A 26,268-nucleotide genomic window follows, 5' to 3' on the forward strand; every position below is an offset into this window, starting at 1 on the left:
GAGGGGGCCCGGAGATGGCCAGGACCCAGACGGTGAAGGACCATTCGTTTATTCATCCTTTGAGCCTTTCTTCGGCACCTGAGGTGGACCGGCTTTGTGGAAGTCATGCTAACGTGGTGCCACTTCGTCTTGCAGGTGGTGGGAAACTACAAGAGGTTTAGACAGAAATGAGGCCAGACCAGAGCTGAGTTGTTTGCTTGGTTTTTTTTTGCGGTACGCGGGCCTCTCACTGTTGTGGCCTCTCCCGTTGAGGAGCACAGGCTCCGGACGCGCAGGCTCAGCGGCCATGACTCACGGGCCCAGAAGCTCCGCGGCATGTGGGATCTTCCCGAACCGGGACACGAACCCGTGTCCTCTGCATCGGCAGGCGGACTCCCAACCACTGCGCCACCAGGGAAGCCCCAGGACTGAGTTTTAGAGACAACTCTGGCCAGAGGCGTGTGTGCTGGCGTGCGTGCACGTGTGCATGCCTGTGGACTGGAGGTGGGGGGTGTCTCCAGGTGCAGAGAGCAGCCAGGGCAAAGGCCCTGGGACTGGGGCAAAAGAACTAGCAGTGATTTCTCCACTCCACCGCCTAACCTCCACAGCAGTGGCGTTTCCTGGATGGCAGGAGATTCCCCAAGGGCACAGCGATTCAGGCAACGGAAGGGGCTCTCTGCTTAAAATTGAAGCCAGGATGGAGTGATCTTTCCATGCCCACCCCTCAGTGAGACTAGCACCCCAGCAAGGTCCCCTGCCCTTTTCCCTCTTGCTGTCTGGACCTGGAGTGGCAGGAGCACCGGACTGCAAACCCACACGCCTGGATTCCCTTGGTGTGCTGACTGTTTCTGATTGTGTGATGCTGGGCGTTTCACTGCCTCTCTCTGAGCCCCATGTTTGATCGCCCTATCCCAGGGATGCATTGGTGACTCTTAGAAGTAACACTTTTTTTTAGCCGGAGATCCCGGTGCTAAAAATGCAAATATGAAGGCTTGAGAGTTTATTTTCTTTGTTCTATTAGCAGCGCTCTGCTATCTTGCTTTCTGTAGAGCAGTAATAAAATTTTATGCATTTGGGTAACATGAACCCATAAACTTAATATCATTTAAAATTTGTTATTTAAATTCATATTTAAATTTAAAAACTGCTAGCCATGCATGGAGAAATTGATAGAAGCACAGTGACTAAGAATGTCTCTCTCATTCTTTGATGGCTACCCCAAACCACATAGATACCACCATAGGAGATGTGAAGGACAACCAGTATGGGTGAGGTAATAGATATATTCGATTTTTTAAAAATTAATCTTGTTTAGGTAATACATGCATACAACATAAAATTCTTTTTTTTTTTTTTTTTTTTTTTTTGTGGTATGCGGGCCTCTCTCACTGTTGTGGCCTCTCCCGTTGCGGAGCACAGGCTCCGGACACGCAGGCTCAGCAACCATGGCTCACGGGCCCAGCCGCTCCGCGGCATGTGGGATTTTCCCGGACCGGGGCACGAACCCGGTGTCCCCTGCATCGGCAGGCAGACTCTCAACCACTGCGCCACCAGGGAAGCCCCAACATAAAATTCTAAAAGTTCCCCTCCCTGGGGACAATTACTATTATGAGTTTCTTCCAGAAATATTCACGTATTTAGAAACATAAACATTTTTTTTTCTTTACACGAATGCGGCATAGGTACCCTATTCTGCCCTTGACCTTTTTGAAAATGTGATGTATCTTGTTCCATATCATTCCACATAGTTCTGCCTCTTTCTTTTTAATGGCTGCATAAGATTTCATTGCATGAATGTGCCACAGTTTTTCTCTTTTTTTGGCGGCTTGGCCTGCGGGATCTTAGTTCCCCAACCAGGGTTTGAACCTGTGCCCTCAGCAGTGAAAGCGTGGAGTCCTAACCACTGGACCCCCAAGGAATTCCCAGGACCTTGTTGTTTATCTGTTCTTCTAGTACTTTCATGGTTTAACTTTTTACATTTAAATTTTGACTCCAAGTAGACTTTATTTTGGTATAATTTGTGAGACAGAAATCCATCTTTGTTGAAAAAGAGTATCTTTTAAATGTTCAAGGAGTATTTTTAAATTTCTCATATACCAAGCCAAAAAGGGAAGTCTCAACATATTCCCGAAAGCAGAAATTAGATAGGATTTATTCTTTGTACAGTATAGTAAAGCAAAAAATTAATGACCAAGATTTTTAAAAGAACTCACCCCTCTATTAAATGACTCAGTTCAAAATTATAATCTACTAGTAATCCAATATAAATTTGCTATAAACAATATAAATTTATAGAAATTGGCCAAAAGTTCTTTTAAAAGGAAAAAACTCAAAATGGCCTAAGGCGTAAAGTTCAGAAGTTTAAAGAATAACAGTCTCAGTAAATCAGGGGAAAGAAATAAGACAATAAAAACAAAAATTATAAAACTAGAGAAGGGAAAATTCTACAGAACTGATAAAAGAAAACAAAAGTTTGTTTTTAAACATAAGAGATACCAACTGCTGGCAAATTTAATAAGGAAAGAAAGACAAAGTAAGAGAAACTAAATTAAGTACAAAAATGTGAAATTTAAAAGTACAAGAGGGAATTCCCTGTTGGTCCAGCGGTTAGGGCTCCGCGCTTTCGCTGCTGATGGCTGGGTTCAGTCCCTGGTCGGGGAACTGAGATCCTGCAAGCTGCGTGATTCGACCAAAAAAAAAAAAAAGGACAAAAAAAAATATTATACACAACTGTGTGCTGCATACTAAGTTTGAACATTCTTGACGAACTAAGAAAATTTCTCAGAAAAAAACCATAAACTACCAAAAGTTAATTTAAAAATAAGTGGAAAACAACCAACACAGTAAGGGGAATGTTAAAGTTATCACATTTGATTTTTCTTTTAACTGTTCAAACCACTTGATGGTGTTGAGAACTTTGGCTTTTCCTCAGGGTGCGATAGGAAGGGGCAAATGTATGTGGTGTGGGCCATGTTTTAACTTGACCATCTGTCTCTCTGTGAAGGATGTTGGGGGTAGGCCTCCTGGTGCAGGAATCCAGGTAAGAAATGATGGTGCCAGGTCTAGGTAGCAGTGGAGGAAGTAAGATTCTGTGATATGCTTGGCAAACTTAAGCCACCTTTGGCCTGAGCTTGAGGAAGCTTGAGGCCGCCCTTCACTGGAATGGGGAAGGGGGTGGGTGGAAGGGGCAGTTGGGGAGGGGAGATCAGGAGCTCAGCTTTGGACTGGGAAAGTTTTTTTTTTTTTTTTTTTTTTGGCCACACCCTGCAGCATGACATGCAGGATCTTAGCTCCCCAACCAGGGATCGAACCTGTGCCCCCTGCAGTCGAAGCATGGAGTCTTAACCACTGGACGGCCAGGGAAGTCCCCGGAAATTTTTAAATGCATAGGAGGCATCCAAGAGGAGTAGCTGTGAGAATTAAAATAGATGAAGCCTAAAGGCACTTGCCTGGCATTTAGCAAATATTCATTACATTATCTGTTCAACTTTTTCAACACTTTCCCAGTGAAAATGTAGGTTTGTCCCTATAACACACATAGAAACATTAAACAAAAAGTAGAATAGGGGCTTCCCTGGTGGCACAGTGGTTGAGAGTCCACCTGCCGATGCACGGGACACAGGTTCGTGCCCCGGTCCGGGAGCATCCCACGTGCCGTGGAGCGGCTGGGCCCGTGAGCCATGGCCGCTGAGCCTGCGCGTCCGGAGCCTGTGCTCCGCAACGGGAGAGGCCACAACAGTGAGAGGCCCACGTACCGGAAAAAAAAAAATGTAGAATAAAGTATTTCCTCGGTGTGTATGAATTACTTTTTAATTTGAATTTTCAGTCTCTATCTGTCATACTTAATGCAGATATTTATCCTCACTTATTGCCTTCCTAATTCTGTATTCGTTTTAGTGTTTCACGTTCTGTAGGGAACTTCCATTCATGTGAGCAGCACTGATGGTTTCCTGTGCTTACTCAGCACTGTGAATTTCTCTTCCTTACACATTGGGGAAATGTCTATTCTAGTTTTTAATGTGAACGTTTTATGGCTTTGAAAAAAAAATTGAAATGCACCCGTTGAAAAGTTTTAATGGTACGAGGTGGTTCAGAAGAGAACGGTCGTCCTTCCATATCCCTATCCTCAGTTGCTCAAGTCCCTTACATAACATGGCGTAGTACAGTTGGCCCTCCGTATCCGCGGGTTCCACGTTTGAGGATTCAAATCCACAGATGCAGAACCCACAGATACAGAGCGAACTGCACAGTGTAAAGGGCCCTCCTTTGCCTGGGTCCCCCAGGTTCCCTCCCCAGACACAATGCTGTCACCAGTTACTTGTGTAGCCCTAGAGTTGGTCTCTATGTATGCACATGCACACAGCACATTTAAAACACATGTGCCACAGCTTTTAAAAGTTGAATTCACTTACTAGTATACTTTGGAGCTTTTTTCACTTAGCATGTTTTTGCTGTTCATCCATGTTGCAGTATGTATTGTTACTTTGTTCCTTTCTGTTGCTAAATAATGTTCTATTGTATGGATAGATACACCATATTTTGCTTATTCATTTGTGAGTTTTTGGACATTTGGACTGTTTTCACTTTTTAGCTATTAGGGATGATAAACATCTGTGTGCGTGTTTTCATGTAGATGTATATTTTCATTTCTCTAGGATATAAACCTAGGAGTAGAAAATCGCTGGGTTATAACTCTCTGTTTAACATTTTAAGGAATTGCCAAACTTTTTCAAAGTGGCTGCACCACTTTGCATTCCCACCAGCAGTATATAAGAGCTCCTGTTTCTCCACATCCTCATCAACACTTGTATTATCTTCTCTTTCATTACAGACATTCGATGGGGATGTGAAATGGTATCTGGTTGTGGTTTAAATTTGCCCATACAGAAAAATTTAATTTAATTATGTAACTAAAAAATAATTCTTAAAAAAAAAAGGAAATCCCCTGGCGGTCCAGTGGTTAGGACTCCGTGCTCTCACTGCCAAGGGCCCAGGTTCAATCCCTGGTCAGGGAACTAAGATCCCACAAGGGGCGCAGCACAGCCAATAACAATAATAATAATAATTCTTTCCATTTAAAACACTTGTATTACTATGTGTTTTTTATATAGTTGATTTACATACAATGTTGTGTCAGTTTCAGGTATACAGCAAAGTGATTCAGTTACACATACATATATATACATATATATATTCTTTTTTTAATAATCTCTTCCATTATACCATTATAGGTTATATACGTGCTGTGTTTTGTTTGTTTGTTTTTGGCTACATTGGATCTTCGTTACTGCGCGCGGGCTTTCTCTAGTTGTGGCAAGTGGGGGCTACTCTTCATTGTGGTGAGCAGACTTTTTATTGTGGTGGCTTCTCAGTTGCGGAGCACAGGCTATAGGCACACGGGCTTCAGTAGTTGCCGCACGCGGGCTCAGTAGTTGTGGCATACGGGCCCTAGGGTGCGCAGGCTTCAGTAGTTGCGGCGCGTGGGCTCAGTAGTTGCGGTGCACAGGCTGTAGGGCACACGGGCTCAGTAGTTGTGGCACATGGGCTTAGTTGCTCCACAGCATGTGGGATCTTCCCGGACCATGGCTCGAACCCGTGTCCCCTGCATTGGCAGGTGGATTCTTTTTTTTTTTTGTATAGTATTTTTTTATAAATTTATTTTTTTTTATTTATTATTTTTAGCTGTGTTGGGTCTTCGTTGCTGCCTGCAGGCTTTCTCTAGTTGCGGCGAGCAGGGGCTACTCTTTGTTGCAGTGCGCGGGCTTCTCATTGCGGTGGCTTCTCTTGTTGTGGAGCACGGGCTCTAGGCGCCAGCGTCAGTAGTTGTGGCACAAGGGGTCAGTAGTTGTGGCTCGTGGGCTCTAGAATGCAGGCTCAGTAGTTGTGGCGCACGGGCTTAGTTGCTCTGCGGCATGTGGGATTTTCCCGGACCAGGGTTCAAACCCATGTCCCCTGCATTGGCAGGTGGATTCTTAACCACTGCACCACCAGGGAAGCGCCTGGTACCATAAGGTTTTAATGACAGTTACTTTATAAAATGCCTTTGTTTGGAAGCCTCTCCATTATTGCCTGCCTCTCCCAATGAATAGTCTTCGATATAATTGCCTTCGGTTTTTTTCTTTTTATCTAATTCTAATTCAAAATGTTTATTATGAAATAGTTAAGGCATACAAACACTTGTCATATCTGTCATTTTTTGTCTAAAAGACCATTATTATAATTTTACCAAGTTCTCAGAAGTATCCTACTGTAATATATTTAAGGCATTGCCTTAAATATGTCTATTAACTTAGAGGGTTTTTTCCTTTCACTTTCTGTAGTCACAGGCAGGCTTGTCTTAGTCTGTTATAGCGGTTCTGGCAGTCATAACAGAATACCATAGACTGGGTGGCTTACACAACACACATTTATTTCTCACAGTTCTGGAGGCTGGGAAGTCCAAGATCAAGGAGCCAGCAGATCCGGTGCCCAGTGAGAACCCTCTTCTTGATTTGCAGATGGCTGCTTCCTCCCTTTATCCTCCTCAGGTGGCAGTGAGCAGAGAGAGGAAGCACATCTCTCCTGCCTTTCCTTATAAGGCACTAAACCCATCATGAGGGCTGCATCCTCATGACCTAATTACCTCTCAAAGGCTCCATCTCCAAATACCGTCACACTGCAGATTTAAGCTTCGTCATATAAGTCTGGGGGGAACACAAACATTCAGTCCATAGCAAGGCTTTATTTCAGTTTGCTCATGCTTCTCTCCATTTCTTCTGTTAGAATTTGACAGTTTTCTTTTTAAAAAAGCCATTATTACCTCAGTAGCTCTTCAACAGGCCGTGTTTTTTTTTCCTTGTTTCTAACTACAGTACTTTTCTCTGTTATATTAGAATATGCTCTCCTTTTTAAAAATTTATTTTATGAAATGTAGTTGATTTACAATGTTGTGTTAATTTCTGCTATATGGCAAAGTGATTCAGTTATACATACATATATATATATATATATATATATATATATATGGTCTTTTTCCTATAATTTTCCATTATGGCTTATTATAGGATATTGAATATAGTTCCCTGTGCTATACAGTAGGACCTTGTTGTTTATCCACTCTATACTAATAGTTTGCATCTGCTAATCCCAAACTCCCAGTCCATCCCTCCCCCACCACCCCTGCCCCTTGACAAACACAAGTCTGTTCTCTGTGAGTCTGTTTTGTAGATAAGTTCATCTGAGTCATATTTTAGATTCCACATAGAAGTGATATCATATGGTATTTGTCTTCCTCTTTCTGACCTACTTCACTTAGTATGATAATCTCTAGTTGCATCCATGTTACTGCACATGGCACCGTTTCATTCTCTTTTATGGCTGTGTAGTATTCCAGTGTGTGTGTGTGTGTGTGTGTGTATACATGAATATATACATATATGTGTGTGTGTATATACATATATATACATATATGTGTGTGTGTGTGTGTATATATATATATATATATATATATATATATACACCACATCTTCCTTATCCATTCATCTGTCGATGGACATTTAGGTTGTTTCCATGTCTTGGCTATTGTGAATACTGCTGCTATGAACATAGGGGTGCGTGCATCTTTCTGAATTATAGTTTTGTCTGGGTATATGCCTAGGAGTGGGATTGCTGGATCATATGGCAAGTCTATTTTTAGTTTTTTGAGGAACCTCCATATTGTTCTCCATAGTGGCTGCACCAGTTTACAACAGTGTAGGCGGGTTCCCTTTTCTCCACACCCTCTCCAGCATTCATAGACTTTTTAATGCCGGCCATGCTGACCGATGTGAGGTGGTACCTCACTGTAGTTTTGATTTGCATTTCTCTAATAATTAACAATGTTGAGCATCTTTTCATGTGCCTATTGGCCATCTGTGTATCTTATTTGGAGAAATGTCTATTTAGGTCTTCTGCCCAGTTTTTTTTTTTTTTTTTTTGCTGTACGCGGGCCTCTCACTGTTGTGGCCTCTCCCATTGCGGAGCACAGGCTCCGGACGCGCAGCCTCAGTGGCCATGGCTCACGGGCCCAGCCGCTCCGCGGCATGTGGGATCTTCCCGGACCGGGGCACGAACCCGCGTCCCCTGCATCGGCAGGCGGACTCTCAACCACTGCGCCACCAGGGAAGCCCTTCTGCCCATTTTTTGATTGCATTTTTCATTTTTTTGTTATTGAGTTGTGTGAGATATTTGTATGTTTTGGAAATTAAGCCCTTGTCCGTCACATTATTTGCAAATATTTTCTCCCAGTCCGTAGGTTGTCTTTTCGTTTTGTTTACAGTTTCCTTTGCAGTACAAAAGCTTGTAAGTTTGATTAGGTCCCGTTTGTTTATTTTTGCTTTTATTTCTCTTGCCTTGGGAGACTGACCTAAGAACATTGGTACGATTTATGTCAGAGAGTGTTTTGCCTATATTTTCTTCTAAGAGTTTTATGGTGTCATGTCTTATATTTAAGTCTTTAAGTCATTGAGTTTATTGTTGTGTATGGCGTGAGGGTGTGTTCTAACTTCATTGATTTACATGCAGCTGTCCAACTTTCCCAGCACCACTTGCCGAAGAGACCATCTTTTCCCCATTGTATATTTTTGCCTCCTTTGTCAAAGATGAATTGACCATAGGTGTGTGGGTTTATTTCTGGGCTCTCTATAGAATGTGCCCTCTTGGTGTGGATTGATCTAAAGTCTGGCACTTTGTTGTTACATTCCTCATACTTCGGAGATAATCAGTGCACACTACTCTCATCTTTTGCCTTTCTTCCGTTCTTCCGTGTACTTTTTAGCGATCTTTTTTCTTCTCTGTTCCTTATTGTTAGATGAGATCTCTAAAGCTGTATTACGTAGGCATCTGTGCCAGAGCATCATTTTATTTTATTTTTTATTGGGATATAGTTGATGTACTATGTTATGTAAGTTACCTGTGTACAACATCATGAGTCACAATTTTTAAAGGTTATACTCCATTCATAGTTATTATAAAATATCAGAGCATCATTTTGTTGTCCTCTTGGTGAGATAGTGATGGATGCCTCTGGGTTTTCTCATTAAGAAGAATGTTTGCTCTTGATTATTTAAAAACTTCTTCATGACGTATTAAGAGAGAAGACTGCACATGCTAACCTCTTTGGAGTTTTATTAGGAAAGGAAGCTGACATCTGTGGTAAGGATTATTCCATTTTCATCCAATAAATTAGCTGTAATAAGTCTGCTGAATTTGAGGAGGCTGCAGTGACGTCACTAGTCACTGTAAGGAGAATGTTCAAGTTGGAAGAGGAAGAGGGGCATCCTCTGGGCCAGATACGGCGGGAGGTGACACCAGGGAGGGCTGGGCTGTGAACAGTCCAGGGACAAAAAGAATCTTGGTTGGGGAAGAAGAAGATCTGTACCTGAAGACGAGGAGACTGTTTCTGGGTCTCTGTCCTCAGCGGTGTCAGGGGTATAGGGGTCAGTGCCTTCTTTACAGAATTCCTCTTGGAACTTGGAATAATGATGGGGAGAGTTCACTGTCTCCTCTCTCTTAGGGGCCTGTCCTATGGAAAGAACCTGAAAATCCAGCTCAGGGACTCGGCCCAGGAACCCATGAGACCCTCTCTGTGGACATCCTAGAACATCTATGATGAACCAGGAAGCCAGGTAGGTGATCGTTCCCCTTTGCCTCCTCTCTTTCCCTCCCATCCACTCCTTCATCCCCCACCCTCCTACTGCCGAGACTGCACCCTACTGCTCCCTGGACTGCCCCCAATATAGCAAAGTTACCCTTAGTCACCCTTCAGCATGAGCGTGAGAATCATCAGACACAGAACGTCAGCAAGGACCTGCGTCAGCCTCTACCCTTTCCATGGATGGTGTGACCAAGGCCCTGGCAGAGAAGAGATTTGCTCATATTAAGAGTGTATCAGGGCTTCCCTGGTGGCGCAGTGGTTGAGGGTCCGCCTGCCGATGCAGGGGACACGGGTTCGTGCCCCGGTCGGGGAAGATCCCACGTGCCGCGGAGCGGCTGGGCCCGTGAGCCATGGCCGCTGGGCCTGCGCGTCCGGAGCCTGTGCTCCGCAACGGGAGAGGCCGCAACAGTGAGAGGCCCGCGTACCGCAAAAAAAAAAAAAAAAAAAAGAGTGTATCAGTTAAGATAAGCTAGTGTATGCTGCAGTAACAAACAACCTCCAAAGTCCCCGTGGCTTATGACAACATAAGTTATTTCCTGGTCTCAGTTCTTGTCTAATATGAATTGACTGGGGCCTCTAGTCCACATTATCCTCTTTCCCGGACCCAGGCTAAAGGAACAGCCGAGATCTGGAACTGCTGGCCGCTGTGTTAGAGGAAAAGAGAGAACAAGGTGAACTTCTGCACAGACATGACGTGGGTCATTCTTTAGCATATTTTCATTGCCAAAGCAAGTTTCGTGGCCATACCCAGTTTCAAAGGGGCAGGGAGATGCAATCCAACCAAAGGCCTGGAAAGAGAGTATCTGTGAACAGCCCTAATTCTGTGAACAGAGAATTAGTTACAGAGCTGGGACAGGCACACCCGTCTCCTAACTCTGGGGCTGACGCTCTTTCTACTATGAACCTCTGTCTCCAAGGCTATTTCCCACAGACTTTCACAATGACCAATAATAATATAATGTGCTTTTTCTTCCAGGGATGGTTATTTTTAAAGAGCTTAAGGTCTTACCCCCAGGGGATAGAGCACTCATGGTGGAAACAATGGCATCATGTTAGACTGTCTAGAGGGGAAATTTGAATTTGAAGGACTTTCCCAGAAATTATACCATCCAGGCACTCCTCACTTCCGCCTGGCACCTTGCTGCCCTGGATGATTTCTTTATGGGCCATATGATTTTGGACATTATAGCCCAGAAAAGAAACTGTGCCCTAGGCCATGTTCACATCCTTGTGCCAAGATCACACAAAGGGCAGGGATTAGCCCTTGTCTGGTGCCACCTAGGGATCTCAAGCCTTGGAAATTTACTGGCCTGAGAGGTAAGAAACCTCAGTTCTGAGCCTGGCCCTGCCATGGACTTGTGTGATGACCTTGGGCATGTCCTTTACCCTTCCTTGGCCTAGTCTTTCCATCTCTTCAGTGGGGATGGCGATCCCTGCCCATGCCATAGATGTGAGCATGTTTCATGAATTCTAAAGCCCTGTGCTTGAGCAAGGAGTTGTTGCTATTAGTTTAGTTGGGGAAGGATGACCAGAGGGGCTGGGGACATGTGCCCAGTAGGCCTCTGCCGAGGGTCAAGGGAGAAGCTGGGGTCTGAACCCCAGGACACATGGTCTTTGCCCCAGCCTCTGGGAGTTGGTATGGCTGGCCCCTGGGCAGGCCTCCTACCTTTTTCAGAGTTAGAAGTGGAGTCTCTGGAGTTGTGATAATTAGATGAGACACATAAAGCTCGTATAACAGTGCCTAACACATAGTAAGTGCTTTCTGAGTGTTTGCCTCTATTATTAAGGAAATAGTACCAGAAAGTACATTTGGAAATGTTATAGTATATTCCACTGTATTATAGATAACCAGTTAGTTAATCTCTCACTGTTGGATATTTAGGTTGCTTCCAAGTTTTTATTTTTTTTATTTTTTTATTTTATTTTATTTTTTTCGGTACGCGGGCCTCTCACTGTTGTGGCCTCTCCCGTTGCGGAGCACAGGCTCCGGACGCGCAGGCTCAGCGGCCATGGCTCACGGGCCCAGCCGCTCCGCGGCATGTGGGATCTTCCCGAACCGGGGCACGAACCCGGTGTCCCCTGCATTGGCAGGCGGACTCTCAACCACTGCGCCACCAGGGAAGCCCTTTTATTTATTTATTTATTTTTGCTTCCAATTTTTAACTATTAAAAATAATCCTGCAGTGCACAGCTTTGTAACTAAAAATTCTGTGTACCTCCATGATTGTTTCCTAAGGCTAGAGTGTTAGAAATGGAATTGCTGAATCAAAGGGCCTACAGACTTTTTAGGCTTTCACTACATGTGTCCCTTGCCTTATATTAGTACTCCTACCAGCAGGTTGTTTGAGAGTTCCAGTTTAGAAGGGGAGAATTTGCTTAGAGAGAGAGAGGACATGGTCTGTATTAGCTAGGATTATATTTCACTGTGAATAGCAGAAAGGCCCAAGCAACAGGGGTTTACACAGAATAGAAATGTATTTCCTTGTCATGTAATAGAAATTCAAAGTCAGAGAGTCCAGGGCAGGAAAGCTTTACCCTCCGTCTTCCTCAGTACTGGCTTCTACCTCATAATCCAACATGGCTGCCCAAGTTTCAGTCATCACATCGGCATTCCACCCAACAGGAAGAAACAAAGAATGATATACAACATTTCCGCCTACATCCCATTGGCCCAAATTTAATTACATGGATACATCTAACTACAAGGGAGGCTGAGAAATATAGTCTATTCCATATGACCAGGGAATATTCAGGGGTTCTAGTACTAAGGAAGAAGGGAAGAACAGATTTTGGGGGACAGCTAGTTGTCTCTGCCATGAGCTTAGCTCACACAGAGAGCAGCACAAATGGGTCCATGGAAACAAGAATGAATTAAAGCATCATCAGGGCATTATCCACGGGGGATGAACTAGACCATTCCAGAGCCAATACATAGGCACAGATTAATTTTGCAAAGGATGCAGAAGAAGGAGATTAATTTCTGGGACCGAGCTCTGGGCAACGGCATTGAGACTCCACGGAGAGGACACTTCTTTGTCTTCTGTGTCTGTCTCTTCTCTTCCCCTCAGATGTAGGGGGTGGTTTGTGACTTCCCCTCTTGGCTTCCCCCCAGCTGAGTTGTCCCCCAGCTCACCTGCCTACCTGGTCCCTGCAGGGCCGGGCTGCTCACGGACCCCATCAGCCTCCAGCTGGGCACCGAGAACCTGTGTGGATGTCTCGTGAGGCTGCTCAGCAAAGACCCAGAATGGCTGAGCGCCAAGGTGAAGTTCTTCCTCCCCAACATGGACCTGGGCTCCGGGGACCAGTCCCCAGACCCCACACAGAGGGTCATCCAACAACTCAGCAAACTGCACACCCAGGGTCAGAGCACCTGGCAGGAGTTCATCCACTGCGTGTGCATGGAGCTGGACGTACCACTGGAGCTGGAGGTGCCGTTGCTGAGCATTTGGGGCCACGGAGATGGTAAGAGTGGCCGTGAGAAGTGGGGAGCCAGAGAGGCCCAGGCGAGGCCAGGACCTGTCTGGCTCAGAGACAGCATGGCCAAACCAGGAACAAAATTCCATGTTTCTGTGCACCTGCCGGAGCAAATGCCCTAACACCACCAAATCCACTGGGGACCTGGAAGACTCCTCCTTCCACCTTGTACCACCCCAGTTGCCCAGAAAGGCAGAATGCACAGAGAGAAAGGACCAGGTGACTTCTTCCTGCCAGGAAATTCCAAATAGCCTGTAACACCCAAGAGTTTTCTTTTCGCAGTGCAGTCAGAAAGTCAGAGAGAGAGCCCTCGGACTACTGCTTCTGCGCAGGCTGACTGAACTCTGTTCTGTCCAGCGAACGTTTCTTGGGCTCTTTCTATTTACACGGCACCGTGGGGAAGCACAGAACATTGAGGGGTGACGGTGTTCTTGGAGAGAAAGTGAGAACTTACTCAAGAACTCTACAAGGCAGAGTGCAGGGCAGGCGGGGAGGCACAGTGTACACACGCATGGATACACACGTACGTGCATGTGCACAAGCAGGCATAAACGCGTGTGCGTGCACACGCATACCTGTATGTGCACAAACCTTTAGAAATGCACACGTGTCTGCCCCCAGCTGCCTTCAAGGCTCACCACCAGCTGTGCCCTCCACAGATCACTGAGTGTAGATTTCTCCCTTGCTGGGAACCCAGCCTGAGGGATGAGCCCAGAGCCAGACATGGGGCCAGAGCTGGTCCCAGGGCATCCTAGCACATGCCCATAGCATATTATCTCCTCCCCTCTTCCAGGCTTCCCCAGGCAGCTGGACATTGGCGAGGAAAGCCAACCAGACTCTCAGCTCCACCCTGGTAAGGCCCGGGGCTGGGGAGTGGGAGTGGGGGTGAGCACGCGAAGTCCACCTCAAACCCAGAGCAGGCTGGTGGTGGCTGGTCACAGCCATTTCCCATAAACCAGCCTCCTCATCCTTGGACCCATCTGCACGCTTCCCAGGTCCCTCACCACGACTTCCAGACTCACCCGCACCCCCTCTCTGCCCCTCAAGGCTTTGGCCTGTCCTGATACATGTTCCCAGGAGTCTAACCTGGAGCCTCCTGGGAGAGTCTGAAGTTGTCAGCCCTTGACCACGGCCAGAATCCCCTCCCTGGTTTCACTAGGGGAAGCCCGTTCTCACTTCCCTGTCCCCAAGCCTCAGGGCCTCGTGCTCCAGCCCCACAGACTCAGGCCCCTCGCCATTCAGACACCCGCAGGCCTGACAGTAACCCACAAACTGCCGTCCACACCCAGGGAGCCTCTGACTGATTTTCTGACGGAGCGCAGCGAGCTCAGCGATCCGATGGTCCGCCTCACTGATTCATAGGCCACGCTCTGTTCAGAATCTTTCTTTTGTTTTTCTTTTTACTGTGGTAAATTACATGGATTCAAATTTACCATCATGACTACTTTTGAGTGTACAGTTCAGTGTATTAAATACACTCACATCATCATGCCACCACCACCATCCATCTCCATAATTCTTTTCATCTTGTAAAGCAAACTCTACCCATTAAACAATAGCTCTCCATTCAGCCCTCCCCCAGCCCCTGGTAACCACCATTTACTTTCTCTCTCTATGACTTTAGCTACTCTAAGTACGTTGTATAAGTGGAATCATACAATATTTGTCCTTTTTGACGGGCTTATTTCGCTTAGCATAATGTCCTCAAGGTTCATCCACGTTGTAGCAAGTGTCAGAATTTCCTTCCTTTTTAAGGCTAATATTCCACTGTATGTGTAAATCACATTTTGCTTATCCATTCATCCTTCGGTGGACTCTTGGGTTGTTTCCACATTTTAGCTATTGTGAATAATGCTGCTATGAATATGGGTAAACAAATATCTCTTCAAGACCCTGCTTCAATTCTTTTGAATATATATCCAGGATCCAGGGTCATATGTCAACTCTATTTTTAATTTTTTGAGACACCTCCACAGTGTTTTCCACAGAAGCTTCACCATTTTACTTTCCTACCAACAGTGCACAAGGGTTCCAGTTTCTCCACATCCTCACCAACACTTTTTGTTTTCTGTTTTTTTGATAGTTGCCATCCTAATGGGTGTGAGGTGGTATCTCATTGTAGTTTTGATTAGCATTTCCCTAATGATTAGTGATTTTTTTAAATTTATTTATTTATTTATGTTGCACTGGGTCTTAGTTGCGGTATGCGGGATCTTTAGTTGCAGCGTGCAGGGTCTTTAGTTGTGGTGTGCGGACTCTTAGTTGTGGCATGCGGGACATAGTTCCCCGACCAGGGATCGAAACCGGGCTCCCTGCATTGGGAGTACGGAGCCTTACCCACTGGCCCACCAGGGAAGTCCCAATGATTAGTGATGTTGAGCGCCTTTTCATGTGCTTATTGGCCGTTCATATATCTTTTTTGGAGAAATGTCTGTTCAAGTCCTTTGCCCATTTTGAATTGGCTTCTTTGGTTTTTTGTTGTGGAGTTTTAGGAGTTCTGTCTATATTATGGATATTAATCCCTTATCAGATATATGGTTTGCAAATATTTTCTCCTATTCTGTGGGTTGCCTTTTTACTCTGTGGGTAGGGTCTTGTGATGTATGATTTTAAAAATTTTTATGAAGTCCAATTTTTCTATTTATTCTTTTGATGTCTGTGCCTTTGGTGTCATCTCCAAGAAATCATTGCCAGTCCCGGTGTCGTACACTTTCATCTTATGTTTGCTTCTAAGAGTTTTATTGTTTTAGGTCTTACATTTAGGCCCTTGATCCACTTGGAGTTAGGTTTTGTATTTGGTGTTAAGTAAGAGTCCAACTTTATTCCTTTGCATGTGGATATCCAGTTTTCCCAGCACCATTTGTTTAAAAGACTGTCCTTTCCCCCACTGAATGGTCTTGGCACCCTTCTCAAAAATCACTTGACCATATAGGTGAGGGTTTATTTCTGGGCTGTCTATTCTATTCCATTAGTCTTTATGTCTGTCTTTATGCCGATACCACACTGTTTTTGATTATTGTAGCTTTGCAGTAAGTTTTGAAATCAGGAAGTGTGAATCCTCCAGTTTTGTTCCTTTTCGGGATTGTTTTGACCATTTGGGGTCCCTTGAGATTCCACATGAATTTTAGGATGGGCTCTATTTCTGCAAAAAAAGGCATTGGGATTGTAATAGAGATTGCATTGAATCTGTAGATCCCTTTGGGTAATACTGAAATTTTCAACATTATTAAGTCTTCCAATTCACGAACATGTGTTTCATTTATTTATGTCTTCTTTAATTTCTTTCAGCAACATTCTGTAGTTTTCATTGTACAAATCTTTCACGTCCTTGGTTAAGTTAATTCCTAAGTATTTTGTTCTTTTTGATACTACTGTAGATGGAATTAGTTTGGTCATTTTCTTTTCAGATTGTTCATTGTTCATGTATAGAAATGTAACTGACTTTTTTTTTTTTAACATCTTTATTGGGGGTAACTGACTTTTGTGTGTTGACTTTATATCCTGCTACTTTGCTGAATTCATTTATTAGTTTTAACAGCTTTTTTGTGGCTGTCTTTGGGGTTTTCTGCATATAAGATCTGATCATCTGCAAACAGAGATAAGTTGACTTCTTTTTTCCAGTTTGGCTGCCTTTTATTTCTTTTTCTGGCGTAATTGCTCTGGCTAGAGCTGCCAGTTCTGTGTTGAGTTGAAGTGGTGAATGCAGGCATCCTTCCCTTGTTCCTGATCTTAGAGGAAAAGCTTTCCGTCTTTGACCATTAAGTATGATGTTTGCTGTGGTTTCAGAACCTTTATTTCTATAGAAATATTGACTTTTTACTTATATCTGTGCATGGCTATAACAGAAAACATCCATCCCGTAATCCTAGCTCCCCAATAAATCAAAACTGTTTGATACCTGGTCCCTCTGTCCCTTATCACTGAGCTGGAATACTTGTCACCTGGCTGTGACCAGGCCTGGTTGATATTTAGCTAGTGAGTCCGTTATTAATAAAAGACTCGTTAAAATATTGAAATACAAGGGAATTCCTTGGTGTTCCAGTGGTTAGGACTCAGTGCTGTCACTGCCGAGGGCCCAGGTCCAATCCCTGGTCGGGGAACTAAGATCCTGCAAGCCGCTCAGTGCCCCCCAATATATCTTACACTGATTCCAGCCCCTCTTCGGGACCCCTGGGTTTCCCTGCAGACCAGCATCTAAAAGTTTAACACCTGGCGGGGCAAGAGACCTGCTCCAGCGGCCGTTCTGATTGATCACCAGTGCCTGGCTGTAGGAGTGTCCTGCTTTACTTCTTAAAATTCTTCCATAGCCCTCTTTCTTTCTTCCTCCCCTCCTTTCTGTCTCCCCTTCCTTCTTGTTCTCCTTCTTCCTTTCCCAACCTCTTCTGAAAGGTATTCAAGTGACTCTTGAAAATCCATGCAACCAGACAAGAACTCATGAAACTAGTAAGAGAAGTGAGGAAGTTTGGAAGATGTGGAAAAAAGAGGATAAAACACACCGGTACAGGAGGGAGGGCACAGGCCTGACGAAGCCTCGTGGAAGCTCCACTTTTCCAAGCAGCAGTGCCCAGAGCTGGGTGCTTTCCAAGCCATTTGGTGCTTGAGGCTGTTGGCTGTGGGCCCTGCTTCCTGCATTCTGGGCTGGGAGATGCCCAGGCCCAGAGCCTCCAGCCCTCTCACTTGGGCCTGGGACCCCTCTGCAAACAGGAACTGATGCTGGTGCAGCCTTTGCCTGCCGTCTGCCTTCACTCAGTCCCTGCACGTGGATGTACTTGTCTGGCTGCTGCCTGTCTGTGGAATGGAGCTCCCTGAAGGTGCTGGCTACCCTTCAGCCCAGGCCCCCAGACCTCACCCCTTACTCCTTCCTTCATGCTTTCCAGGACTCAAGCGGCCTCATCAGAGCTGTGGGTCCTCACCTCGCCCAAAGCAGTTCAAGAAGCAGGAGCAAGGTGGGTACCAAGGTGGCGGCGGGGGGGGGGGGGTTCCGAACACTGGATTGGATTGCCTTGGGGCAAGGACACAGATCCTGGACTCTGTCCCCTGATAACAGGCTTCCAGTCATGGGCCCCCTGACTCTTGTCTTCCAAGCTCCCAGGAGGGAAGAAGAGGAGGTCCTGGGTGGGCAGAGGAGAGAGCTAGGTCTGGTAAGGAAGCACCTTGCCCAGTGGGCCACAGCGGGGCTTCTCCAGAGACGGCTCAGCTGAAGGAGCTCAAAGCATCCCAGCAGGTCGCAGCTTCACCATCCAGGCTTTCCCCGGGATACTCCCATGTCCTCAGGGTTGAGGGAGCTCCAGGGATGTAAACAGCATGACCTCAGAACTGGGCTCCCATTGGCCAGTTTAGGGCTGTGCTGGATAGCAAGGCAGAAGCCTTGGGGGCCCCTGGGAAGACATGGGGGCTGCTGTGGACCGGTCAGGCCGGGACAGAAACTTCTGTCATTCTCCACCAGTTGTCCCACCAGCTGGGAAACCCAGCCCCATGGGGCATAGCCAGAGGATTCACAGCTGGTCAGAGGATTCATATCTGTATAAAATAGGACACTATGTCAGGCGCCCCCCCAGCAGGGGTATCCAGTGTCCCCCAACAGTGGCCCCGGGCCCTCCCCTGGGCCACCCAAGATCTCCCAAATGACCCAGCAATTAAAGTCAACACCCGGCAATGTAGGTTTTGACTATTGACCAGCTTCCGCAGTTCCGATTGTCCAGTGCCTGGGCCCACAGCGTGTTAGTGGTCATCGTGGGCATCACACAGCTGAAACACTGTGGGGATGGGGGCCGCAGGCAGGTTACTTCGATATCACAGTGAAAGCTTGTTCCAATAAGATACTGCAAAGGAAGTGCCCCCTTTCCCCTCCCCCATCTCATTGAAAACTTTACACCACTTACATTGTTGCAAAACAAATAGAGCCGTGGTCCACACTTCCCCATTCCTACTTCCCTGTGTAAACGGCTGTCAGAGCCTGTGCTTCTGTAGAGCCAATTAATTCTAGGAATTTGGGGGGCATAAGAGCACCTGTGTGCTCTTGCTGTCCCCCATCCCCATACGTACATGGCCAAGGCTACAGGCTCCCAACAACCTGATACTGTGGTGAGTGGCGCGGGGAGGCCCCCGGCTCTCATGCAATCTCCCTGTCCCCTGCAGAGCTGGCCAAGAGGTACCTGCAGCTGCTTAGGACTTCTGCCCAGCAGCGCTATGCCGACAGGACCCCCAGGCCAGGGCAGCCGCTTGCCTTCCCCCAAGTCTACATCCCTCCAATCTTGCAATGGAGCCGGGCCTCAGCACCCTTCGACGCTCAGGAGGGGGCCGTTAGAGGGGACCCCAAGGCAGAAGATGGCACCGACGTGAACATTCGGGACCTCTTCAATACCAAGGCCGACAGGGGCCCAAGAGTGACGGTGCTTCTGGGGAAGTCGGGCATGGGCAAGACCACGCTGGCCCACCGGCTCTGCCAGAAGTGGGCTGATGGGCAGCTGGACCGCTTCCAGGCCCTGTTCCTGTTCGAATTCCGCCAGCTCAACGTGATCACAGGTTTCTTGACGCTACCCCAGCTCCTTTTTGATCTGTACCTGAGGCCTGAGGCTGGCCCCGAGGCCGTCTTCGAGTACCTGCAGGAGAATGCTAATGGAACCCTGCTGATCTTTGATGGGCTGGACGAGGTCTTCCACCCCTGCTCCAGCAAGGAGACTGCAGGCCCTGAGGACCCAGCATCAGCCCTCACCCTCTTCTCCCGCCTCTGCCGTGGGACCCTCCTGCCGGGCTGCTGGGTAATGGCCACCTCCCGTCCAGGGAAGCTGCCCGCCTGCCTGCCCACCGAGGTGGCCACGGTCCACATGTGGGGCTTTGACGGACCACGGGTGGAGGAGTACGTGAGCCACTTCTTCAGCGACCAGCCATCCCAGGAGGCAGCCCTAGCAGAGCTGCGGGCAGACAGACGTCTCTGGAGCATGTGTGCCCTGCCCGCTCTGTGCCGAGTCGCCTGCCTCTGCCTCTACCATCTGCTCCCAGGCAGCTCTCCAGGCCAGTCTGCGGCCCTCCTGCCCACCATGACCCAGAACTACGTGCAGATGGTGCTAACCCTCAGCCCCCAAGGGTTCCTGCCTGCCGAGTCCCTGCTGGGTCTCGGGGAGGTGGCCCTGCGGGGCCTGGAGACAGGGAAGGTCATCTTCTCTGCAGGTGACATCCCTCCACCCGTGATGGCCTTCGGGGCTGCCCTTGGCCTGATGACCTCCTTCTGTGTGTGCACGGGGCCCGGGCACCAGGAGACAGGCTATGCCTTCACCCACCTAAGCCTGCAGGAGTTTTTTGCTGCCCTGCACCTGATGGCCAGCCCCCAGGTGGACAAAGATACACTCTCCCAACATGTCACCCTCACTTCTCGCTGGGTACAGCGAAGCAAAGCTAGACTGGGCCTCACAGACCACCTCCCCACCTTTCTGGCGGGCCTGGCATCCTGTGCCTGCCGCCCCTTCCTCAGCCTCCTGGCACGGCAGGACGAGGCCTGGGTGGGTACCAAGCAGGCAGCAGTGGTGCAAGCACTGAGGAAGTTGGCCACCCGCAGGCTCACGGGACCAAAAGTTGTAGAGCTGTGTCACTGTGTGGGTGAAACACAGGTGCCTGAGCTGGCTGGCTTCATAGCCCAGAGCCTCCCCCGTCAAATGCCCTTCCACAACTTCCTGCTGACCTACGCCGACCTGGCTGCCCTGACCAACATCCTAGGGCACAGGGATGCCCCCATCCACCTGGATTTTGAGGGCTGCTCCCTGGAGCCCCGCTGCCCTGAAGCCCTGGCAGGCTGTGGGCAGGTAGAGAATCTCAGGTGAGAATAAGGACAGGGGAGCTCTGGGGGGTACCTGGGAACATCCCTGGGAGAGAACTGGACTTTTGGGAGAATGGAGGCCAGCCAGTCTCGGCAGAACCCAGCTGAGGAAAACTGAGGAAGAATCTTGAATATCAGAACAGATAGGTCCTTCCTTACTGCCCCTTAGCCTGTGACACGGTGAGGAAGCTCCTTGCCTCTCCAGGAACTCTGGGGTCCAGTTAGATCTCCTCTAGTTATGGTTTCTGGATTCAGTCTTTCCCTCTTTTTCTCTCAGTCATGGGCTGGAGCATCTGATCCAGGCTGTGCTATTAGAGCCTCTTTGCTTTGGACAGGGTATTTAACCTCTCAGCCCGAGTCTCTTTATGCCTAAAATGAATCAGTAATAATACCTCCTTGATAGGGTTGTTGGGAGAATGAGATGAAATAATGCATGAAAAACACTTCATGGCACAGTTCCTGGCACAGAGTAAAGGCTCGATATGTGTAGTAGCTAGAGAAAAGTTTAGGCTGCAATAACAAAGAATCCCTCCCCCTCCATTAAATAATGTGGTGGTTTTTGTTTTTTTTTTTTTTTCACTCTTATGGAAGACTCAGAGGTAAGTGGTCCAGGTCAGTGGGATGGCTCAGCTCCACATGGCCATGAAGAGACCCAGGTCCCTTCCATGGTTGCAGCATCATCTCCTTGGGCATCTTGATCTGCAGGGTCAGAGCTGGGTCACAGACACATCTGTGCTCTGGCTTGGGGGAAAGTAAAGAGAGAACACGGATTAGACATGCCCAATGGGTTAAAGCTCAGTCCTGGAAATAGGGCACATCCTTTCCATTCACATTCCAGTGGTGACAACATAGTCGGAGTCGTATGGTCACACTGAGCTGCAGGGGAGGCTGGGAAACCATGTTCCCAGTGATAGCTACAGCGGAGAATGGGTTTTGGTAGACGATTAGCAGTGTCTGCCATAATATGTATTTGTTACTACTACAACAATTACGGCAACAACTACTACTATTGCCATTACTGGATTAAATTCCATCTCTCAGAGGAGGGAATGGGTGATGAACTCTAAGCCCTGCCCACCATTGATCTTCTGCCACTTCGCCTCTTCCCGTGGCAGCTTTAAGAGCAGGAAGTGTGGGGACGCCTTTGCCGAAGCCCTCTCCAGGTGCTTGCCGACAATGGGGAGCCTGAAGAAGCTGGGGTGAGTCAGGGCTTGGGACCGAGATGGATCCTCAGCCGGCGATGCTTGGAACTCTCCTCCCGCCCCTCAACCCTGCACAGGGCAGATTCCTGGTCTGTCCCCTTTCCCATCCCCATTCTTCCCACTATCTTTGCTTACCCTGTAGGTTAGCAGGAAGTAAGATCACTGCTCAAGGCATCAGCCACCTGGTGCAGGCTCTGCCCCTCTGTCCACAGCTGGAAGAGATCAGGTGAGTGATCTCCAGGAGGGCTCGCTGGCTGAGGGGAGGATTCACTGTCCAGGTCCCAGGGCCCCCCTTGAGCCTGGACTGGGTCCTGTATATTCCATTAGGGTCTGGCCACTACTTTTTCAGTGAGACCCAGAGAGGAGAGGCATCAATCCAAGAACTGGGTGGGACTGGATCCAAACACAAGGCTCCCAGAGACCCCAGAGAAGTGCTAATATTTTGGGACATCTTGAAGGAGCTTGAGTTTTGAGGGTCCCTCCCTTCTTTCTGTGACCCTGAGAGAAGGCAGGTGCTGTGTGGGTACACATAAAGGCGTGAAACACACACATACGTCCACATTCATGCACATGTGTGCACACACACTTGCACTTGCCTGCTCACTTAAGTATATGCCACACATACATGCACGTGTGCAGCACACACATGCCTGCACACTTAGATCCACATACACGTCTAAGCACGTATGTATGAATATACTCCTGCCCTGTGTCTGTGACGAGTGGCCTAAGAAGGGTGGGACCAGGGATCCTCCTTAGCATCTGTCCGGCAGGACCACTGCTGCCTAATATGGCACCTTTATGAGATTTAGAGGGGACTCTCCTTCATCCAGGCAGATGCAGCCCAGCAGTAGGGTGCACTGCTTGTCGAGTGGAGCATTAGCTGGGCCAGAGCTCTGCTCTGTCCCCTCTGCTGGGTGTCTTTGTTCATGATCACTCTGGGTGATGGGGGAAAAGATTAAGGTCACTCTCAATAATTAAGAAGGAAAAGTAAATGTCAACAAGTTCACGATTTCTGGTCCTTTGTCCTGACCAAGTGATTACACGCAGAGGCACCCTTTTACTCTTCAGCTGTTTTGTCCCTCTAGCTAGGAACCCAGGCAGGGCTGTTTGTGGACCCCATTTGACAGGTGGGGAATGTGAGGTCAGAAAGGAAAGTGCTTGGCCTAGGGCTTCGGGTGAATCAGGGCCAGAGGTGAGGCTGCAAGCAGCTTCTCCTGCATCCCAGTCTGCCTATCACCTGGGAACCAAGAGGCCCGGCTGAACTCAGGCCTCAGGCACATCCCAGACAGAGCCTAGAGAGCAGGGCGCTGGGTCCCCTCCTCCCACCTCATGAGGCCTTCACAGTCCATCATCTGGATCCCTTGGGCCACCAGGCAGAAACTCTCCCAGAGGGACTGAACTGGGATGGAAGTGAGGCCAGCAGAGGGCCTTTCCTCCTAGCTGGGCCTGCTGGATACCACGAACTTCTCGTAGGCCCCTATCTTGTGTCTCCTGCATGAAGATGGCCACGCCTGTTGCCTGCCACCTGGGGCTCCCAAGTCTCTCAACCCCAAGGCTGAGGGACTGGGCCTCGGTCTCCCTACAGTTTTCGGGACAACCAGCTCAAGGACTGGGACATGCTGAGCATCGTGGAGGTACTGCCTTGCCTGCCGCGGCTCCGGAAGCTTGAGTAAGCTGTCTTTCCACCACCCCTGCCTGAGTGACCTCCCCCTCCTCCCTTGGAGAGCAGAGAGAGTCTGGGGTGGATGGGATGGGGGATTCACTCCTGACACCTTTGCCACAATCATGCAGCCTGAGCCTCAGCAAGGTCTCCGTGTCAACCCTCCTCTCCTTGACGAATGTGGCAGTCACGTGCCCCACTGTCAGGATGCTGCAGGTCAGGTGAGCAGGGGGAATGGGGTCCTGGCCTTCAGGGTCTTGAGAAAAGGGGAGGAGAAAGTGGGGATGGGAAAAGGAGGAGGCCACTGGTCTACAAGACCTACGTGTGCGTGCATGAGTCTTGTTTTACTCACATCAGTATCTCCAGAGCCCAGCTCAGTCCTGGCACCTCGTACTCAATAAATAGTGAATGAGTGGAAAGATAAATGGATAGACGGATGGATGGGTGGTTGAGGGAATGAATCAACAAATCTAGGAACAATAGGCAGAGCGGAGGGAATCCTGAGTCCCGTGTTGCTCTCCGTGGTGCTGAACTAGCCAGTTGGGGTCGCAGGGTAGATGAAGTGTAATGCCTCTTAATCCCAACACTGCGGCTCCTATAGAAACTCTCAGCATTCCTAACTTTTATAATTTTTCTAGCAAAAATTGTTTTCCTGACTTTTTAAAACACTCAGGGTTCGTCTAGCAACGACATAGTCACAATTTTACATGTCTGATATTGAGCACTTATGCCAGTTCTGTTTCTGTGTCGATTACAAAATCAGCTTTCTCTGGATGTTTGAGGCAGCACAGGGTGCACAGGTAGGGCTGGTGTACTGGTTTCACGGCTCAGTGTCTGACCCTGCAGGAAGGCGGACCTCATCTTCCTTCTATCCCCACCCACAGAGATGGCTACAGAGCTACAAGGGTAAGAAGCTAGGGATGGGGTGGGCTTGGGCTCATTCTGAGAAGCAATCTGGGCTTAGGTAGTTGTGGGGAAAAGTGGCAAAAAGAGTTTAGGAAGAGCTGGAATGCGGGGATTTTTCTTGCTACTGCTCCCCTGGGAAATGACTTATTCTCAGAGTTGGCCAAGGTCTTAGCTTCCTCTAGTGTCTCTGGACCACATCCAGCTCCTGTGATGAGCGAGCATCATCAGAAGTCTCAGAGTGAATCAGACCCTTAGGGAGGACATGAAGATATGGTGAGACTGGCGATACTATGCAGGGAAAACTCTTCCAATTAAAAAAGGAGGAAGGCAATTATGGTACCAACATCTTAGACCTGTTCTGAGAATTAAATGAATTAACACATTTAAAGTGCCTAGAGCACTGCTGGCATCCAGTTGCCATTCAAGTGCTAGCTGTTCCAGCTGTGCATGGATTCCAGCTTGGCCAGTCCTTACTGGGCAGAAATAGGGAAGTTGCCTTTCCATTACAGAACTTTCTGTGTTTCCCTCACATCCCTCCCTGTGAGACTCAGAAACACATGAAGTTGTATGTCCTCATGCAAGTCCTTTCCCTGCTCTGAGCCTCAGTTTCCTCACCCATACAGGGATCTGGGAGGACCAATGTCTTTTTACCCTCTGACTGCAGAGAGCTATGATGCCCAATACGGTAGCTACTAGCCCATGTGGCTGTTTAATTCTATATTAATTAAAATTGAATAAAGTGATCATTTCAGTTTATCCGCCACTTTAGCCACATTTCAAGTGCTCAATGGCCACAGTTGGCTAGTGGCTCCCATAGTGGACGGAACAAATACAAAACATTTCCATCCTTGCAGAGAGTTCTTTTGGACAGCACTGATCTAGAAGTCTATGAAAATCCATGATGTTCCAGCATCCCTGCAGACCCCGGTCCTCCCCTGGCCCAGTTGGAGAGAACACTTGGTGGTGCCTTGGCTTCCCACAGCCGGCACCCACATGCGGTCCATACTCCTGGCCTTCTGAACCACAGGTGGTACATCTACAAATGGAGACTATGGCATCTTAGACAACAGCAGCTTCTTTTCACTAAGCCTGCACTTTGCTAAGCTTGCCTATGCTGGGCACTTGACCATACATCGTCTCATTCAGTCCTTCGGTCACTATGTGTTGGATGTTGTCATCCCACTTTAGAAAAGAGAAAACTGGGGCTCAGATGGGTGAAGTGACTTACCCAAGGCCATACAGCTATATATGGCAGAGCCAGAATTTGAATAAAGGTCCCAATTGACCTGAAACCTTTTTTCCTGCTGCTTTGCTGAGTAGCACCTTTAGTACCTTCAGGCAACCATCTTTGTTATTCACTCACTGTGGGTCATGCTGTAAGGTCTTCAGTTCCTAGAAACCAAGGGAAGAGGTTTGGTCCATCAGGCCCTGGACTCTTGAGCCCAGGCCAGTGTTGGATTTGTTCTTGCCAGAGACCCAGACCTATGGGGCAATGCCAACCAGAGGAAAGAGGCTCAGAGGAGAAGCCTGGCACTCAGGTACCTCAGTGGGATGGGAT

At 47.9% G+C, this 26,268-nt stretch overlaps 1 protein-coding gene across 2 annotated transcripts in view; it reads left to right on the forward strand.

Moving 5' to 3' along the window:
* The window catches only part of NLRC5 (NLR family CARD domain containing 5), a 111,425-nt gene that overhangs the window by 43,715 nt on the left and 41,442 nt on the right, over window positions 1-26,268 (forward strand). For both annotated transcript variants that reach the window (XM_067719508.1, XM_067719509.1), the window contains 11 exons: window positions 9,512-9,623; window positions 12,807-13,114; window positions 13,920-13,979; window positions 18,004-18,072; window positions 19,265-20,939; window positions 22,055-22,138; window positions 22,284-22,367; window positions 23,730-23,813; window positions 23,936-24,025; window positions 24,651-24,710; window positions 26,183-26,248. In XM_067719508.1, the coding sequence (XP_067575609.1) occupies window positions 9,604-9,623; window positions 12,807-13,114; window positions 13,920-13,979; window positions 18,004-18,072; window positions 19,265-20,939; window positions 22,055-22,138; window positions 22,284-22,367; window positions 23,730-23,813; window positions 23,936-24,025; window positions 24,651-24,710; window positions 26,183-26,248 (2,600 nt within the window). In that variant the 5' untranslated portion in view covers window positions 9,512-9,603. The remainder of the gene's footprint in view (window positions 1-9,511; window positions 9,624-12,806; window positions 13,115-13,919; window positions 13,980-18,003; window positions 18,073-19,264; window positions 20,940-22,054; window positions 22,139-22,283; window positions 22,368-23,729; window positions 23,814-23,935; window positions 24,026-24,650; window positions 24,711-26,182; window positions 26,249-26,268) is intronic.

Source organism: Pseudorca crassidens, chromosome 20, assembly GCF_039906515.1.
Source record: "Pseudorca crassidens isolate mPseCra1 chromosome 20, mPseCra1.hap1, whole genome shotgun sequence".
NCBI classification, from domain to species: domain Eukaryota; kingdom Metazoa; phylum Chordata; class Mammalia; order Artiodactyla; family Delphinidae; genus Pseudorca; species Pseudorca crassidens.